This window comes from Odontomachus brunneus, unplaced genomic scaffold (assembly GCF_010583005.1).
Source record: "Odontomachus brunneus isolate Ranch 3 - 2012 unplaced genomic scaffold, Obru_v1 Obru_scaffold_006, whole genome shotgun sequence".
NCBI classification, from domain to species: Eukaryota; Metazoa; Arthropoda; class Insecta; order Hymenoptera; family Formicidae; genus Odontomachus; species Odontomachus brunneus.
Genome location: NW_022639456.1, coordinates 1,074,751 through 1,093,679, shown reverse-complemented (window position 1 = coordinate 1,093,679; position 18,929 = coordinate 1,074,751). Strand labels below are relative to the sequence as shown.

Here is an 18,929-nt window from a genome sequence, read left to right as displayed (position 1 = left end):
AGAGAGAGAGAGAGAGAGAGAGAGAGAGAGAGAGAGAGAGAGAGAAGGGGAGGGGAGGGAAAGACAGAGTTCAAGTTGCAGAAATACATTATATGCGCGAGAAAGAGAAATACAGCATATACATATATAGGGTGGCCGACAATACATTATACAGCCGCGACGTACAGATAGAACTCGTCAAACTGAACGAAAAAGTCCTCTATCATTTTGCAAATGATCACGCAGATTTCCAGTTAATTAAAGAAGATCGGTGCATGACTATAATGACGCGCGGTATAATACGCCAATCTCTTTTAATAATGAAATATCTACGCGGTCGTTTGCATAATAGTAGAGGACTTTTGTTCAGTTTGATTTAATGCCCGAATACATGACGGCGGACGTCGTAGCTATCACACAGCTCATCCACCGTGTCACGCGTGATCATCTCACTTCTAATCTTCTTTAATTGATTGCTCAAAATTTTGCGTGGCTGTTTGCGATAGAGACATATTTTGTGTTCGGTTTGACGAGTTCTGGCTGTACATCGCGGCAGCGCGTAACGGATTGTCGCGGACACCGTATATATACTATATACCGCCCTCCTATTTCCTGCACGGAATTCGTTCCGCGGGCATGGATCGCCGATGCGTTAACGACTATCAAACGTGGTCATTTATCAGCCCGCCCGCTAATCAGTTCACAGATAAAGCGGTATTTTACACAATTCAACGAAGACGGGCGAATCTCCCGGACGATTTATCGAACGACGACGACGACGGCATGCGCGATCCGAGAGTCTTCCGGTGCGAAAGGAATTTCAATTCCACGCCGGGATGTGTATGCCGCTTGTTTCATCCCATTCGAGATTTATTCATTCGTCGAGCGCATATCCCGATTGTACTGCTCGACGCGTTCCGCGGCCTCGAGTAAACTCGAGAGATGATGATTTCCCCCTTTAATAAAGCTGTCTCTCGAGCTGCATCGCGTTCGTTCGGTGAATCATCGATGGTGCTCGCACGTTATGACTCCCTCTCGACGGGGAGAGACTCGTTCTCGCGAGCGGAGCTTCGCAGGTATAAACAGATACAGAGTCCCCTTGTTAATTTCACGCGAAATATCCCAACGTTTAGGATTCGTTGAATTATCGTAATTAATGTAATAAATGTAATCGAATTCATGTAATTAATGTAATCGAATCCAAGTGAAAATTTTTGAAGGCACGCTCGAAGTTAAGCAGAAAACTCTCGTCTTCCGCGACGAGCAAATTGAAATCTGAAAACCTTCTGATCTCGTGATTAAACAAGATACAAATATACAAAGCAGCGTGCCTAAAAATTACTCGCGATAAGTTCCGCGTGAACGTGTCTTTCTCGTGATCATCGCCTGAGAATGCGGCGAAATAAATATACTTATCGTAGCGACACTCTCTCCCTCCCTTCCTCTCTCTGTCTGTTTCTCTCTCTCGTTACAAATAGCGTTTAATCGATCCGTTTAGGTTACGACCTCGACAGGTTCGAGAGCAATTTTTCATGCGCGATAACGGGGACATAGTATTTCGTTGAAACAGCGCTCGCGCGACGTAGGTTCATTAACTTATTCCGGCTCGCGATAGAGATAATTCGCGCGACTATGATGACGATGACGACGAAGACGAACGGTAACAGAGCCGATCGGTGTGTATGTCTGATGACGCCAGCGCGCGGCGTTATCGCTACGAAATTATAACCGCGGTTAATCGACGCCAGTGAAGAGTGTCGCGTGTACATATCGAGTTTTACACGGGAAGCGTGCCGAGATAGTCGCCGCCGCCGCTGCCACTTTGATGCATTACGTCAAGCTGAATCCTACGAAATGTCGTTCGCCGAAGTTAACGCTGATCCTTCGACTCGACGGAGTGCGCTATTAAAGGCGAGATAGTAATTTTGTAACGCCCGGAAACTTGACTCTCTCTCTCTCTCTCTCTCTCCGCATACTTTAAGGTTCCAGTTTCTCGGAAGCGTACCTGGAACAAGATAACATACTGGGAGAAAAAGGTGGCCAACCTACTTGAAATTATAGCTACTCTTTTAGCTCCAAACGTATTTTTTTCTTTGTACTAACACGAAAATGGTAGTAATAATAATATGTATGTGAGGCTATTATCGCTAACATTATATAGTAGAATTTAATAAGAAAATCATTTCCTTGATTATAATTCATAATAATTATTTCTCTATGCGATTATAGTTACGTGCACATCTTTTCAGTGCACGGGATGAAGTAAAAGGATAAAACCGGATTCTCCGGGAAAGCAGACGTTTGAGAATCGTCACGAAAATTATGCGGAGATTGCGCGCGTCGCGCGACGTCGACTGTTATTAAATATAAGCCGGAGAATCCCCTTCGATGATATGGGCGCGCATTAGTCGCGGTTATCGCGGGATGATTAAAGAGCCATCATCGGCGAGATCGAAGATGATCGAGTACCTTTTATCGAAGCGGAAACTCTCTTTCTCTCTCTCTCTCACACACAGGCGACGACAAAGAAACTACTACTGCACACTCTTTGGAGCGCTTGCATATTTATAATGACGACGACGCCGTCGCCGCTGATGGTGGCATCGATTACAAGCCATCGTCAATCAGCGAGATGACGAAACACGCGCGCGCTACAACGAGAATCAAGGTCGCCGCGAAATACCTCTTCGTGGAGCGTAGACGTCGTTTCCTCTTACGGTCCTCGCGGCTCGTATCACCAGAGATTAGCATATCGTTTTTCGAGCTGGAGAGCTATCCGAGACACCGACACAGTCCGGAGCAAATACGCGTCACGGATGAACCTGTGTCTGTCTCTTGCTTCCCTCCCCCTTTCTTTCTCTGTCTTGAGTAACGAAAGCATCTAATCGCGTTGCATGCTACGAACGCATCTTTCGTGATGCGGCAGTGGCTCGCACGTGTACGACGATCGACACGAATTCCAATCGTCAAATACGCGCACGAAGTGACGTCTGATGCACGCGCAATTCGACGAACAATCGGGCACGGCTGAGAGTGAGCGTGTGACACAATTCTATTTTCCTCGGCGACGGTGGCACGAGAGAGCATCCACGATTAAACTCACCGAGATTGCGCCGCTCGAGATCGCTGGCGGAGGTTGTAAATCGTATCCGCAGTCTGGGCCGTTTAATGCCATTAACTCCGACGATCTCTCGTGGGCGACGTTAAATGCACTTTTCGCAGCCGTTTGCTCGCTCGCTCGCTCGCTTGCTCACTCACTCACTCACTCGTTCGCCCACACCTCTTCAATCGTGTATCAATCGCAGTGACAATCGCAGTCGCGCGACAGGTACGTCCGATTGAGAACACGTTCGACGGCCGAAAACGCTCACTTGCTCTCACGCGAGAATAAGCGTCCGAGAGGAGAATTTGATCAATGTATCTCGCGCGAGATACACCGTCTACCGGTGTAATATCAGCCGATCTGATATCGCACCAACGTCGTGGCACCACGAAGGAGAGGAGGATCTCTCCTATTACTCGGGGATACTATGAGAGAGCGCGATATCGGCGATCTATCGCTCGCTCGCGCACGCCGCGGCACGCAAAATGGTGTGTTGCTCCGCTGCAGCTGAGCTTAGACCCCTTTCAGGAGGTGCGATCACCCTACTGGTGTCGATGGACGCAGCCAGTGAGCGCAAACGTGTCCCACGTACTTGCCAGTCAGCGTTCTCCCTCTCCCGGTCCTCCTTTCTCCCCCTCCTCCTCTTCGTGCTGCTGCTGCTGCTCCTCCACCTCTTCCTTCGTCGACTCGTCCTCCTCCCTCCTTGCCACCTTCCTTCCTTACCCGCGATACCGCGCGCTCTTCCTCCTCCACCTCCTCCTCCTCGTCGTTCGCCTTTGTATTATCTTGCTCGCTCACGTCCTCCACGCCAACGAGACCAGAAGGTGGGTTAGGTTGCTCCTCTTCGAGGTTCACCTTCGACGCCTTAGTAGCCCCGACGCGACGCCTAACGCAACGCAACGACGACGATGGTCCACTCGGATGACCGTGAGAGAATTAGAACACGCGCCGAGCCACGTGGTCGGTTGACATGAGAGGAGAGAGAGAGAGAGAGAGGAGAGAGCAGAGGACGGAAGAAGAGACTGACGATTCCAAATCGACAGGATTCGACGTGTTACACGAATGCGTTTACCGCAAACAACTAATTTATGTTGCTACAGCATCGCAGGACACACAATAAGAGGAAGCTACCTCAACGACTGTTCGTCACATGCCATGTGTCGTCTTCTTATAGCACCTTAGCCCTTGTCCACAACTTTGCTTTAAGACATAAGCCTTAAGAAATTAACCAACTACAGTCGATTATTCTGTTAAAAATCGACCATAGTTAATCAATTTTTTACGGCTTTTTTTACGGCTTACGTCTTAAAGATTATGGACAAAGGCTTAAGTATTTTAGAAATGTGACCCATAGAAAAAGGAAAACTTGAGTAAGAGGCGCATTGACCAATCACAGTTATTCTCCTTACAGCCTGAGGACAATTAGTTGGGATTAGTTACGACACAAAATTTGCTTGAGGCAAAAAGCACCAATAGCTGAAGAACACATATGTAATCTTGGGCATTTTTATTGCTTTGGTCTTTAAATATGAATGTTTAGTTTTAACTAAAGTCTAAAGTGTCGGAAGTTAGACTTTAGTCTAACTTCCGACACAGAATATATGTATATATTCGATGTATGTGCATACATTCCATGTGGAAAGTTTAAATATTCACATTTAGAAAGACTAAGAACGTTCGGAATTAAGTGCGTGTCTAGATACTTTTTGCCTCACTGCTTACATTTTTCTATTTCGCCTTCAGTGCGATGCTTGCTACGAAGACGCAACGCGGCGCGTCGCGTCACACCCTGAGAATCTCGTCTTTAATTGAGCGTTTCTGCGTCCGCTCGCTGTCGATTACACCGATCGGCGGAAGCACCAGTTTCGAAGGCGCTTGTCAGCGGATCGCGTTGAAGATCGACAGCTGCTTTCTACGGCTAGGATTAAATTGCGCACGTGAGTCGGAAGCGCGAGATCGCCACGCTGGATCCCGATGACACGCTCTCGACGCTCGGTGACTTGCGAGACTCCGTGCTCGTTACATCGCAACGGCGTTGTTCGCGTTGGAAGTCGCGACGCACGCGAATCGGATGTACAAAGGAAGAAAAGAAGACGAGTAGAAGGAGGAGGTTACTGTGACGTGCTCTTGCTGCAAGGTTCACCCAGACGACGACTCGTTTCGCAAGATCGACTCATATATGGGGAACCAGCCTCGTCTTGGAGTCTCGCTCTCTCATTATTTCCAGTTTAGTCCTCTCGTCGTCGTCCCTCGCATACTCTACGCGCGCTTTAACGACTCTTTAATGACGCTTCTAATCTTCACGGGCTTCGTCGTGCGAGTAGAGGGAAGACTCAGGTCGCGGGATAATGCGTGCGGAAATGGAGCACGATCGTGCCATTTGAATTCCGTAATTGAACTTCGAGATATACGCGCGAATATCTTGCAAATTCAAATCGAGACGGTCCACCCCGATGAACGCCGCTTGATTCGATTGGCGAGGAAAGTCACGGTTTTCTCACAGACAGCAGCCGTCTCGCCGCCGATGAAATGTCAGCACCAGCATCTTGGCAGAGGATCGGTGGTGCTCGGTGTACTGCGACGGATTGGCACCGACGACCACATTCGCACTCTGCAGAATCCGCGGACGTGACGGCGGAGATCGGGCGTGGATCTGTCGTGTCTCGTAATTATTTAAGCGCGGCACACTGACCTGGATTGTCGATATCGCGATTCCGTTTTTAATAAGCTCCCTCGCTTATCCTCAACTAACGAGTCAGCGAACGATTTTGTCATTTAAGCCCCTACACGTAAAACCGTTTAAAACGAGCCCGAATCACTATCTCAAATTCGGCCCGATTATAATTTCAAATCGAAGCTTTTACATAGAAGAACGAGATCGACTGTTAGTTTAAAAAAGATATCATGAAAAGTGTGACACAAATAACACAAGCGATATGTACGCATACAAGGTTCCCGAGTATAAAGAGAAGATAAGCGTAAAGTGATAACGCGAAAAGGCGAGCATGCGAGCGAGCGAAATCGAGAACAGAAGAGAGACACAGAAAAATAGAGATATGAAGAGGGAGAGAGGAGGAGGGGAAGGGGGAGAGAGAGAAAAAGTGCGCAACAATTATCGAGAGATACGTGTCGTTTCGAACTCACCTTTATTTTGCGGTGGTGTTCTCCGCATTTCACAGGGGGCTCCACTGTCCTCGGCGACGTGCGGTGCAGCGGCTGCGGCACTCCCGGCTGCGCGTTGCTGCTGTTGGTACTGGGTGTTGTGTTGTTGGTAGAGCGGCGGCTGCTGCTGCTGTTGTTGCGGCGGCTGTTGCTGCTCTTGCTGCTCGCTCGACGGCGCTGCTGAAGCCGACGACGCCGGTGGCACGGTGATCTCGGCAGGAGAGCACGGGCTGTCGGGAGCGGCGGCGGCGGCGGTTGCACTCTCGTCAGGTGGTGAGCCGGCGGTGGCGGCGGTGGCGCCTGCAATGTCTGTTCCTGACTAATGTTAATTTACAGTGCGAGAGACGTGCGAGCAGGTCCACCGAGATTTCCTGCGCTCGTCGGCCGCCGCGAAATCGGAGCGGGCACGACGCGCTGAAACTTCGGGGCACTTTTTTCTCTCGGCGCACGAGGCGAATATGACGGCGCGTCGCGGTGAAAGGTTAAGGACGACGGTTAATTGTTGTTGCGGCGGGTACTACCTCGCTACGCAGCCGATCGTCGCGGTCTCAAGTGCGAGATTCGGCCGTCGGTCTCACTCTTAGGAGCGACGCATGCTGCGCTCGGGAGAGTGTCGACGAGCTCCCTCGTGCTCGAGCAACGAAATCGCGGTTCCTCGATTCCTCCTGCTCCTCCTCCTCCTCCTCACTCTTCTCCTTCCCTTCCGACGATATCTCTTCGCGTCCCTTCGCGGGACTCTACTTGATCAAATCAATTGACGATCTAATTGGTATGAGTGGGCTGCACGCGCGAGGAGCGTGAGGACGGTACCGCGACGTCCGACGATTGCTCCAGCGACGCTTCGACGTACGATCGACGAGGACAGATCGTCGTCATCGTTTCCCCGGGGCCGCCGTCGTCGTCGTCGTCGCGCCTGTTCGCTGCCTCGGGCCGATACACGACGAAATCTCCGCCAATGTCACGACGTTCCCGATCCCGCCACCCCCTTTCGCGTTTCAGCTCGGCTCACCCCGATCACTGCTCCACCCCCCGCCGCCAGTGGCCGTTCGCCACTGTCGACGACACGGACAGCGAACCTCCCCTGTGAGTGTCGCGAGGACTGGTGGTAGCGCGACAGAGAATTGTCACGCCGACTCGCTTTCAAAGCACGCGCGGCGACATCTGACGGTCCGCCTGAGAAAGTCCGTACGCGGAACGCGCCCGACACTCTCACGAACGCGGTCTCTCGCCAACTGGTGGCCATGTTGAGCGACGCGACCGCGACGACGACGTCCGGCCGCACTCGGCTACGCTCGGCTGCCACTTCTCCCCTTGCCCCTCCACGTTTCCAACACCCACGAGATGCACACTACGCATACCTCGACGCGGCGGCAGCACGCGCGCGCACCGAAGCCTGCAGGGCCGGCGGTCGTAGACAATTTTAGGGTAGGGTAGGCGAGAGGGAGATGCGCTCCTCTCCGAATCGATCTTATTTATGCTACCTATGTACTGCTCTGCCGGCTGCAAGATACTATCGGGGCTGCCTTTCGCGTCCTTTTAATCAGCGTTATCGATATCCGACTATCAGACGATCTCTTTCACTACATAGGTTATATCTCAGGAATGTTATCTGAATGCCTCATATGCGACACGATCGGGAGATGAGTTGTCCGGATAATCAGCATTCTGCTGAGGGGTACAAATAAAATAACACGACGTCCATTTGCACACCGGCTGTACCACGTGATCGTTGGAAACGACATCAGTGGCTGTCTAGCTCTTTTCTCAAGTCTGTCCTGTTTAGCTAAGCTAGTGCTGTACCGGAAAACTTTGTTCCCTTTCCCTCCGACGCCGACTATATACGTGCTTCGCTCCAAAAAGTGCAATATAGTTCAGCTGAAAAAAGGGCAGACCTCTCATATGTCCGCTCCTGTAGCCGCATTATTACTTATTTTCCGATCGCGCCAAATAGAGCCGCAGGAAGGGTACGAGAAGTGTCCTGCTGTCCCTCTCGCGCTCGACCAGGAAGAAGAGGAAAGAGAATTCTCCGGGTCGCGATATCTCCCGCGTGGCCAGGAAAAAGTACAAAGTTTTCGTCGCAAGGGTTTTCCACGAGAACCATCCCGTCGCTTGCTTTTCTCTCTCTCTCTCTCTCTCTCTCTCTCTCTCTCTCTCTCTCTCTTCTCCCTTTACTTCCTGGCCACGTGGAAAAGCAAGAAAATTCCGCAAGCGTGGCCAAGAGGGGAACGATCGGTCGGTCGGTCTCCCTCTTTTGTGTCCGACGACGACGTTGGACGAAGGAGAGACGAGACACACCACATTCGCTCGCTCGCAGGATATTTACACACGGGAAAAGCAACGTGTCTGGCCTCTTCTTAAAGAGGATAGCGGCGGCTGCGGAAGTGCCGGGGCCGATCAGGCCGTTCCTCGGCTTCCTTTTGCCGGGACGACGATATCTCTTTGTGCCATCGATCGCGCACACGGCCCCGCCCGCCTCTCCTCGGTGCATCCTTCCAGTCCTTAAATACAGATCGCTACCGTCGACGAAGGGACCGTCCGTGGCTAGTCTTTACCCTGCACGGGTGCTCCCCCCCCCTCCTCCCTTCACCCTGCCTTCGACACGTACACGATGTTAACGTTTATATAAAATGCGATGCTACATCGGTGCGACGGCGCATCCACGTCGTCCACGTCGACGAAGATAAATCCGCTTAACCGAAGCAGCGAGAGAGAGAGAGAGAGAGAGAGAGAGAGAGAGAGAGAGAGAGAAAGAGAGAGAGAGCCCGGAAGAACTTGGCGGGGACGCGCGACTCTCCCCTCGATCGATTCGAGTTTTTCCCGTTATATCGTGCGCTGTCGTTTGAGCGCAATGGAAGTATCATTCGACTCGAGCGCCGGGAAGTTGCGATTTGCGAACTTGGACTTGGCGGAATCCAAAGTTCAGCGAGTACGCGAGTGAGCTTGCAATTTCCAGGGAGTTCGCGATCACATCGAACTTCTGTCTGATACGCTCGATATGGAAGAACCGAAAAAAACGTGAAAGTCAATTCAAAGATATCCTCAACACTTTATTCTCAACTCCCTTTTATGAATAGAAGTGCCTCTAAATGTGACTAGGTGTCTTCTGATTAGTTTATGCGTATTTTTGATAATACATTTTATATATTTTCTTATTAAATATAATTTTATTCACTATTCTTTTTCGTTATCAATTCTCTGTTGCTCAACAGAAAGGTTCCGAGAACAAATGGTTGAGAAATGTCCGTCAAAAAGATAGATATTGATAACCAGTGTTGGAAAAAGATGTTGATAGTCTAAGATTAAGTTCTATTTGAAGAAACCCGGGTTGAAAGGTTTAAACGATATTGGTGGAGATAGGTATTAGAGAGAGAGAGAGAGAGAGAGAGAGAGAGAGAGAGAGAGAGAGAGATTTTTATCGATAAAAATTTATGGTAAGGGCCTTTGAATGCTCACTATGCAGAAAAGAATGCAAATGCAAGTTGATAGAATTTCGTCGTCACGGCGAAATTCTATTAATAATTCCGACAGTAGTAAATACGAATGAGCAGCGAGGATATCGGGAACGTTTTATAGCGTCCTTCGATCGTTTTTTCACTTAGACGTTATGCATTTACAATTCTTCGCGAGCCAATAAGAGTCACGCCACGCGGAATGGCCCGCTTGCGTGTAACTTTATATCGCGGCGTGATAGAGCCGGGTAAACGAATAATTAATCCGGCAAACTATCCTGAAAGCCGACGGTGGGCTGATCGACCTTCCTGGTGACGATAATGGGCAATGAACGAACAGGAGGATACGAGGTCCTCGGATGTCTAGCACGAAGATGATATCGACGAGCGTTTCGAGATTCTCTCGCGTACGGACAATAAAAAAAAAACTGCGTCACCTAAGCATCCCGATTATGCAAGAAAGTCACGCTGTTCACGCCTCTTCCGTTCAGAGCCGTGAAGTCAATGTTACAAAGTGGAAGCCCCCAAAGTAAAGCGCGCCTGCCGTGGAAGGATGGCCACGAGGAGCTTTTGTTCGCGACTGCCTCGACGAGAATATACGAAATATATGAATATTAAATATCAAGCCGCATGTGTCTGAAAGGACGCGCCCGAGGTATCGATTTTTATCGAAGTTATTTATCCTCCTTCGCTTGACGCGCAACAAAATCCGACTCAACGGCGTCGGGTATTTTTATGTGCAAAATATAAAAGGAAAAAATGCGCTACTTTACAACGTAATAATGTGATGATTTCTCAAATAATTGCCAAAGCCCTTATTTCTGAACTTTCCATTATCGAGAGATGAAGGTACCTTCAAAACCTCAGAAGATTCATATTTTGTACTTTCAACGATAAAAGAGAAGGGGATTTTCAGAATGAGGGCCTAAGCGATGTCGAAGTGACTGCTAAATTTCATTCAACGGGACACACTCGTTCGCCCCGAGATACAATTGAGTTACTCGTTTACACATCCTTCGGGTTAATTAAAGGAAGCTACGCGAGCCCACAGTTTCTCGATATCGATCGATATCGGTTTTCCGACTCTCACGGTGTGTCGGGAAAGTCACGGGAGAAGTAGCATCTCGCGTGCGAAAGAGACACAGAGACTGTAACAAGCGCAGAAATTATTTGTGCGGCATACATGTCAAGAAGGGGTTGCGGGTCGCCCCTGCTTTAACGTGTAACATTTTTCTCAAAAGCTCCGCGACACAACACGACACGTTGCACGACGGCGGCGATGTACGTGCACGGCAGCTTTTACCTCCGCCGACGCAGCTGTCTATCCCCTTTAAGCGACACGGGCGGCGCCCGACACCGCCTCTTCCCCTCGCGCGGCCGTTCCTTCAAAACTTCATTCATTTCAATAACATTAAACAGCGAAGTCGTAGATACGATCGGATCGACACGCGAACGATCCTTTCTCGCGATATGGCGACGGCGGTAATTTTCCTCCGGAAGGACCGGAAAGCGTCACGCGCGTCCTGTCGATTAATGGATTAATTTTGCGAGCGCAGCAAAATATTCGACATGATATTGCGCCGTGAAATTACAGTCGAGCAATAATCGAGATTGCCCCGGATCGGCTCGGAACGATGAGTAATATTCGTAATGTGTAGTTTTACAAATTAGTATCTGATACAGAGAAAATTTTGGAAACAAAAATGCACTGATGAAAAAGCGCTTCCTTCCATTAATTAAATTATCTTTTTCGTTATTCTAACATGAAAATGGCAGAAGTGACATGCATATAAGGTTATCACACATTTTAGTAGAATTTAATAAAAAAAAAAAAAAGATTTTTTCTTGGTCACAATTTATAGTGATTATTTCTCTATGTGATTGTAGTTACTAATGTCAAACATTTTCTTGCAGTAATAAAAAGGCGTTTCTTCCTTTCGATTAAAATATCGTACCGACGATATGGCGAGCGGAATGAGCGGAGGAAGGTGTCGATCGAAACCGACTCGGTGGGAAATAGTTTCCACTGCTTCAAAGCGAAAAGGACGAGAAACATTCTCGTCAAGGCGTCATTAAGATTACTCACAGAGACGAGAGGTTCACGCGCTTTAATTAGGTTCACGTGAGATCTAGGACGCATTATCGGGCACGCTGTAAAAATTTTGATGCGGCCGACGAGACCTCGCGTTAACTCTGGGGTCACTTATCGTCTCGATTAGGCGATTACGGCGAGGAGGATGAGTGCGTGGAGATTAGGAAAAGACCGCAGGCTGCCCAGGAATGTCCGGTGGTGGCCGGACGACAGACAGAGGGAGAGAGAGAGAGAGAGAGAGAGAGAGAGAGAGAGAGAGAGAGAGAGAGAGAGAGAGAGAGAGAGAGAGCGTCGCGTATGTTCAGCTTTAAGCCAGGATTCGAAATTCTCCCTGGAAACACACCGGATTTGTCGTCGGTGCTGCTTCTCCGGTAACGCAGGGCCGAGCTTTTACGGCGACTTCCTCTCGGCGACGTCCTTGTGCCAAGGAAAGAACCGCTCGAACGATCAGACGGCAAAAGCAGTCGCTCTCTCTCTGTACGAATGCGCATCGCGAGCTAAACGTATGTACGCGCAAAACCACCCGTGAGTCTGTCTTCTTTTCAATTGTCAGTCACGATATGTCACGTGTCGATCGCGTAATAAATATTTCCTCGGTCACGGCGCAATTGTCGCGTGATTTCTGATTGACACGGCGGTGTGCTTCAATTTTAATTGACGAGTTTTTGCTCATCCGAGCAGTCCTTCCCGCGACGATGTTCCTCGGTTCGCGCAAATTTGTGCAACGAATTAGAAAGTTTGTTTCGCTTTCTCGCGAGAATAATAAGGTATCTTTTAATCGTCTTGTTTCTTAGTAGAATGCAAAAATATTTACCGACACCGTATCCTACCCGTTTATTTACGCTCTGTGCCCTTGACTGTCGTACGAATAACGAGGAGAGATGTGAAATTCTCAAAGTCCCTGAGACGTCACAGTTGCTCGCGATCGTCAAAAATGATTTTACATACCTTGTTTAAGGTAACGACGCAGCACGCTCGAAAACTTGTTGGTATAATAAAAGTTCGGAATTAATATCATCCCGGAGTACTAAGGTTTTCGTGATTTTTTGCGGAGAGCAGTCTCAATCTCCCAACGATCAAAATAATAGCGACGGACTCCGACGCGATTTCCTGGCTCCTCTACTGAACAGAGAAACATTTCGAAGCTCGTGAAAACAAGGAAAAAAAACGCAGGCCGAAATTATTAATTTCAACTTGAGAAATAATAAAGATACGACGAACTTGCGGCGTCGATCTAACATTACATCTGTTGTCACGTCATACCTCCTAAGGTAACGTACTGTGCAACGCACACACACCTACGTACACTTGCACACGCACGCACGCACACATACAGAGTGTAATGTACTCTTTTGCTCCATCTATCTATCAGCATTTCTCTCTCTCTCTCTCCCCCCCTCTCTCTCTCTTTCTCTCTCTCTCACATACACACTCTATGCTGGCCTCAAAAAGCACTCCACACGCTTGCGGCCCTGTCTCGAGTATTGATCTGTACGAGAGTTGTCTGCCACCCCTCCCGTGCCCAATGGTAGATGTTTCGTCTCTCCTTCTCGTACCACCTCGATAATCCCACAACAAGGATGTCGTGCACCTGTAGACTGGAGTTGTCAGTGAACAAACTAGCTAGACATTTCATACTGACGTGTATTCCTCTTTCCCTCCCGCTCCTTCTCCCTCCCACTGTCTTCGTACTTCTCTCTCTTTCTCTACCTCCCTCTCTACCTCCTTGCGTCCTTACTTTCGTCGTGTAGGCACTGTAATTTGTACGCGGTGCACACGCCACGTGTATCCTTACACGATTCGACGGCGCGAACGTGCGAGAGGAGGTTTAAAAGCGGACCCTATGACCCAGTATTATGAGCCCGTCTATTTCAACTTCGTCGAAATTGCAACGGGAAGATTATAAGCGCAGGAAGAGGATCAGGATCTGCGATCGTCGCGATTCGCGCTCGACTTTGCGAACAAAATGTGCGCGCGCGCTCGATTTAGTTTTAATAAGGAAAAGTGAAATGTAAATGAATGATTTGCGATAGAAAGCACCAATTAATCCGAGCGTGCGATCATCTCGCTGCTGTTCGACTTTTCACCACGTTGCCTGATAGCGAACATAGAGAAATAAAAGCAAAAATCGACACGCAAGTCGAGCGGAAAATGCACACGCTAGTTTTTACTCTAAATCACTATGAATAATTGCGTTACGTACCAGACGATCGCGACTGAAAAACATAAACGATCTCGACGTCAGAAAAAACGCGAAAAAAGTGGTTATATAGTCGGTCTGAATTATTGGCCTTAACATGCAGTTCAAGATCGCTCGTTACTTATCGACCGAAGTCTGTTTTTAAATTGTTCATCTTCCGCGGATCCGTTCCATCGCAACATCCTTGAAATTCGATTACTCGCATATGCGTGACTTTGTGTTTTATCTAGTTTTATTCCCCACCCACGGTGTTTGAATGCCGGCCTCGGTCGTATCACGACGAAACTAATAGAAAACCTGCCGTTGAATAGCTTTTTATCCCGGTTTATTTTATTCCTTCGTTTTTTGTGCCCGGTTCCTTTGTATTCAAAGATAGCCTTGAAGGACTATACGTGTCTCAAATTGATACGTCGTCTACGGGACAACGTCCGCCGGCTTGTTTTCCGCGGAATTTATTGTACGGACTCGCTCCTAAGAGAGTCTCTTCAAATATTTTCCTAAATGCGCTGACAATTATTTTGGCGTGAGGTTTAAAGCTTAATCTGCCAATGTGTTCCTTGCCTCCGGTTTTTTCTCTTTATCTCTTTTTGACTAAAACCTTAAAGCCTGATCTACAATGTGTTCTTTGCTTCCTATTTCTTGTTTTCTGTCTTTTTTTAGTTTAAGGTTTAAGCCTGATCTACAATATGCTCTTTGCTTCCTGCTTCTTTCTCTTTATCTCTTTCTGACTCAAACCTTAAGCTTTAAGCCAGAAAAAAGCAGAAAATAAGAAACAGAATGCAAAGAGCATATTGTAGATCAGGTTTTAAGATTTGAGTTAGAAAGAAATAAAGAAAAAGTAACAGAAAGCAAATAACACATTATAGATAAAGCTTAAGCCAAAAGAAGACTGAGAACAGGAAGCAAAGAACATATTATAGATTAGGCTTAAAAGGATGTCGTCGTAAATTGAGAGAGAGAGAAAGAAAAGAGAAAGGTTTCCTCAATTTGTTCTGAGAATAAAATAACTCTGAGAGATCTGCTCTCAATTTTACTGAGACACAGCGTAAATTAAACACGCTTAACAACCACGAATAATGTGAATGAACGCGAAGCCCGGTGGGTTCCAATGTTTAGGAAGGTCGCACACCGTCGATTTCACTTATCGACCGAAGTAACGTGCGTAGGAGGGGTGACCGACCCTTGGGAATGCTGTTTTCTGGGGTGAAACGAAATCACCTAGCCGAGCAGAATGATGCACACAAAAGCGAGTAGAGCGGAGGAATGTGGTGAATTATCGAGGAACCAACGAAACGCTTCGAAACGCCACAACGATCATCCCAGACCGACTCGTGTTCCTTCTCTCGTTCCCGATATATTTTCGTGTTCCCTCTCTCGGTATTTTCGCCCACCCGCGACTTCGCGGACAAAAAAGAGTTTTTCCTTTGTTTCGCGAGGTTCATTGCACGCGCCACGTATATATTTCCTAATAGCGCCGTACGGGCGCACGTTTGAGCGATTGGACTCACCATTTGTTTCTCTGGAGGAGTTGATGTCGTAGCCGTTCACGAGGATCTGCCGTACGCGAATGTCCTCCTTGCGATTGATCGGCGTCTGAACGGGCGACTCTCCATTTTTATTGGACCAGCGACCCTTCGCACCGCGCTGCTGCTGTAACGACGACGACGATGACGATGACGCCGACGACGACGATGATCTCGACGAGCTGGTATTCGTGGTAGTCGTGTTTTCCGAACGAGTTCCCCCTGTCGGCGTAAATATCGTGTTATTAAATCGCGTGTACATACGTATGTATTAATATACATGAGTTCATGTGCGTACATAAATTGTGGGTTTCGCAGCGTCTGACGAATAAACTGATTCGTTATTGTCGCAAATACCTGCATGTCCAACTTCTCCTTCGTTTAAACATCATGGATTATATCTGTCGGGTCCGTTTTTTTCCGTTCAACTACACTTGAGGAGGAACAGGTGTGCAGTCGAGACTTGGTGGGAAAAAGAAGAGAACTCGTGCAGGTTGGTGCAGCGAGTGCAGAGAAAAAGAACAGACTAATCTGTCAACGGCGTTTCTACCAACGCCGACGAAATTTGAATCTTAATTTACTCTATTCAGACAAGGACTTTTAACTCAAGATGAGGTTTAATTGATAAAAACGCACAAAATTGTAACAAAGAAACTGAGAAGAAAACAGATTAATCTTATATATTGCATCGAACTTCAAGAGGCTTTTGAACATTGCATACAAAGGCAACTTATAAATTGCCGACTTGTGTCGGCGGGCAAAGATTCAAAGAAAGTCGCGAAAGCGTGTGGCGATTTTCACCCGTCCTACGAGGGTTCAAAACTCACTTAAAGCTTTATCTACAATGTATATATTCCCTATTTTTTTTCTCTTTATTTCTTTCTGACTCAAACTTCAGACCTTAAGTTTAATGTTTCTTGTTTTCTTCCTGATTTTAAACTTGATCTACAATATGCTTCTGATTTAAATCTTGAGCTTTTAGTTAGAAAAAGATAAAGAATAAGAAACAGGAAGCGCGAAAAGAGAACTCGAACGAGATAAATAAAAAGAAACAGGAAGCAAAGAACACATTGTAGATCAAATTCAAGCTAGAAAAGAAAGAACAAGAAAAAGGAAGAGCGCATTGTAGATTAGGCTTAAAAGTGCAGACCGGAAGGAAACTACTCAAGTGACCGCGGAATTCCATTTCCGGATGCGACGTCGGTGTTATATCGCGAGTCCTCAGCGCAATCACGAGTTTACCGGCGATCGGTCCCCGCGGCGCGACATCTCGGCCCACGAGGAGCGGGAACTTGGATGTGTCAATTACACGACGAGTTTCCCTCCGCGCGCGCTCCGCCATTCCGATCGTCGACTGTCAGCGCGCCGCGTGATTGGCCGGACTGAACATGCGGGCGAAGCTCGTTCGAACGAAGCACCTAGGGGGCCCTCCGCGCGATTCCGCATTCCGCCACTTTTTCCCCAACACAAACGCGACGTCACGCGTAATTCGCAGCGATACAGAGCGCGCACTCGTGCGCAACGAACGTCGTTTGATCGCACGTGAGAGCGACCAAACACGCGCGATCCAACTGGAATTGGACGGCACGTTACCGTCGCCGTCGACTCGGTAAGGATGGCTCCTCGATCGCTCCGACACTAGCCCGCGCGCGCAACCGAGATCAATCAATTGATCGTAGGATCGCGCGCGCGGCAAAGGCGGCGGTGGCGGCGGCGTCGATGCGATACAACACGACCCACGCGCGAAGAAAGCGCGCGCGACTTCACGGCGGTTGCGCCGCGACCACCGTGTGTGGCTCGCTGCGCGCTTGTCTACTCGAGACTCCCCGAGATCTCTCTCGCGCACACTTCGCCCGACTGTTTACTTATTCTCCCTTTCTCTCTCTCTCTCTCTCTTCCTTTCTTACCTGACAGTATTTCCTGAGAAGTCATTTGCAAGATTAGCGCGAGCTGTTGCCGCTCGGACATCCGCGCTGGGTAACCGCGGATACGACCGTTACTGCCTGCGGGCATTCCGTCCTCATAACTCATGTAACTCACGGCACGGAAAACGCGGACGTGTTCGTGGTGGAACGTGGACGTCGACGACGAAGGTTACGGCTGCTACAGCGACGATGACGACGATGACGACGACAACGACGGAGGTGGATGATGACGACGATAAGCGCGGGACTTGCACTCACGCTCCGAAACACCCGGTCACAATTAACGTTCCGGGCGTACGCGGTCCCGCCGCGCGGTGGAACCCGCCACGAAGATAACCTTAAAATCGCGCGCTCGGTTCACGCCATTTTGACCTACCGAGCTCGCACGAACATGCACAGAACAGACATCGGTGGCGGCAACAACGGCAATAACGACGACGACAATGACGACGACGACGATGACGACGACGACGACGACGACGGCGGCGACAACAACAACAATGACGACGACGACGACGGCGGGCACAACGGCGGTGGTGACGACGACGACGCGAGCACGCACGCCGCGACGGCGGCGGCCGATGATCGCGCACGATGTACGCACGACGGTACTCGCGCGGCGCGCGTTGTTACACGGACTGTCGCTTCCCGGGCCGATGATTTGATTTCGCGACGCGACATGTGTGTGCGTGCGGACCGCTCGCTTCGAAAACGAGATTCGCGACACTGATTCTGGCGGGAGGAGAGGGGACACGGTGCGCAATATGACGCAACGTAACGTACGAACGCGCGGTATACGCCGCGAGCGCGAGGCCAGCGTGCGTTGGCACGCCTGCGTGGCGCGCGCGCGCGCGCGCCGCGGGAACGTTTAAATTTGGCCGCGCGCGCGGCAGTCGCGTTCGCGCCGAGTTTCCGACGTTGATCCGAGTCGCCGCAGCTCGTGCTGTTCCGCCGTGCCGGTAGTTGCGTTAAATTGCGTCTCGAAATGGAACTACCTGATTTGAATACGCGCGTGCAAGGTTACCGGCGCGGAATAACGGGAAAGTGCTGTTCGAAAATTCGCGCTTCGGAGTCGAAAAATCATTCTCGCGGTCCCTGCGGGTCCTGCGGCCAAGTTGGAAAAGAGAGAGAAAGAGAGAGAGAGCGCGCGGTAAGATAATTTTCAAATTAAATCCTCGCGAAATCGAGTGAAAGACGGATGATGCATTTTTGCGTCCAAAGATGATTAGAAACGCTCTTTATACTCTCGGTCGCTAATTACAAAATCAATGTAGCATTTCCCTTCGCGGCGGCAAGAATTGATTTCAAATGCGTCGTGGACTTTATACGGTGACGAGGATGCTCAATAAACTCGTATTTCGCATTTTAAATGTTCTTATGTGCAATTCTTGGGGAGGGAAGGAGAGTAAGGTATTCGGCATATCTTTCTGTTGGGGAAGCTCTCGCGAGTCATGTAATTATGAATGCGAAGTGTATCGACAATAAAACACCGTGTG

At 49.0% G+C, this 18,929-nt stretch overlaps 1 protein-coding gene across 3 annotated transcripts in view; it reads right to left on the bottom strand.

Annotated features, from left to right (window-relative positions):
* The window catches only part of LOC116851930 (mucin-19), a 26,011-nt gene extending 7,825 nt beyond the window's left edge, over nt 1-18,186 (bottom strand). The window contains exons 1-3 of one of the 3 annotated variants that reach the window (XM_032831864.1): nt 17,416-18,186; nt 15,494-15,730; nt 6,227-6,553 (exon numbers count right to left, since the gene is read on the bottom strand). In XM_032831864.1, the coding sequence (XP_032687755.1) occupies nt 6,227-6,553; nt 15,494-15,730; nt 17,416-17,539 (688 nt within the window). In that variant the 5' untranslated portion in view covers nt 17,540-18,186. Of the gene's footprint in view, nt 1-6,226; nt 6,554-12,733; nt 13,149-15,493; nt 15,731-17,415 lie in introns of those variants that run through there. The other 2 variants (XM_032831870.1, XM_032831876.1) reach the window with 2 other exon arrangements.
* Between the last annotated feature and the right edge of the window lie 743 nt (nt 18,187-18,929).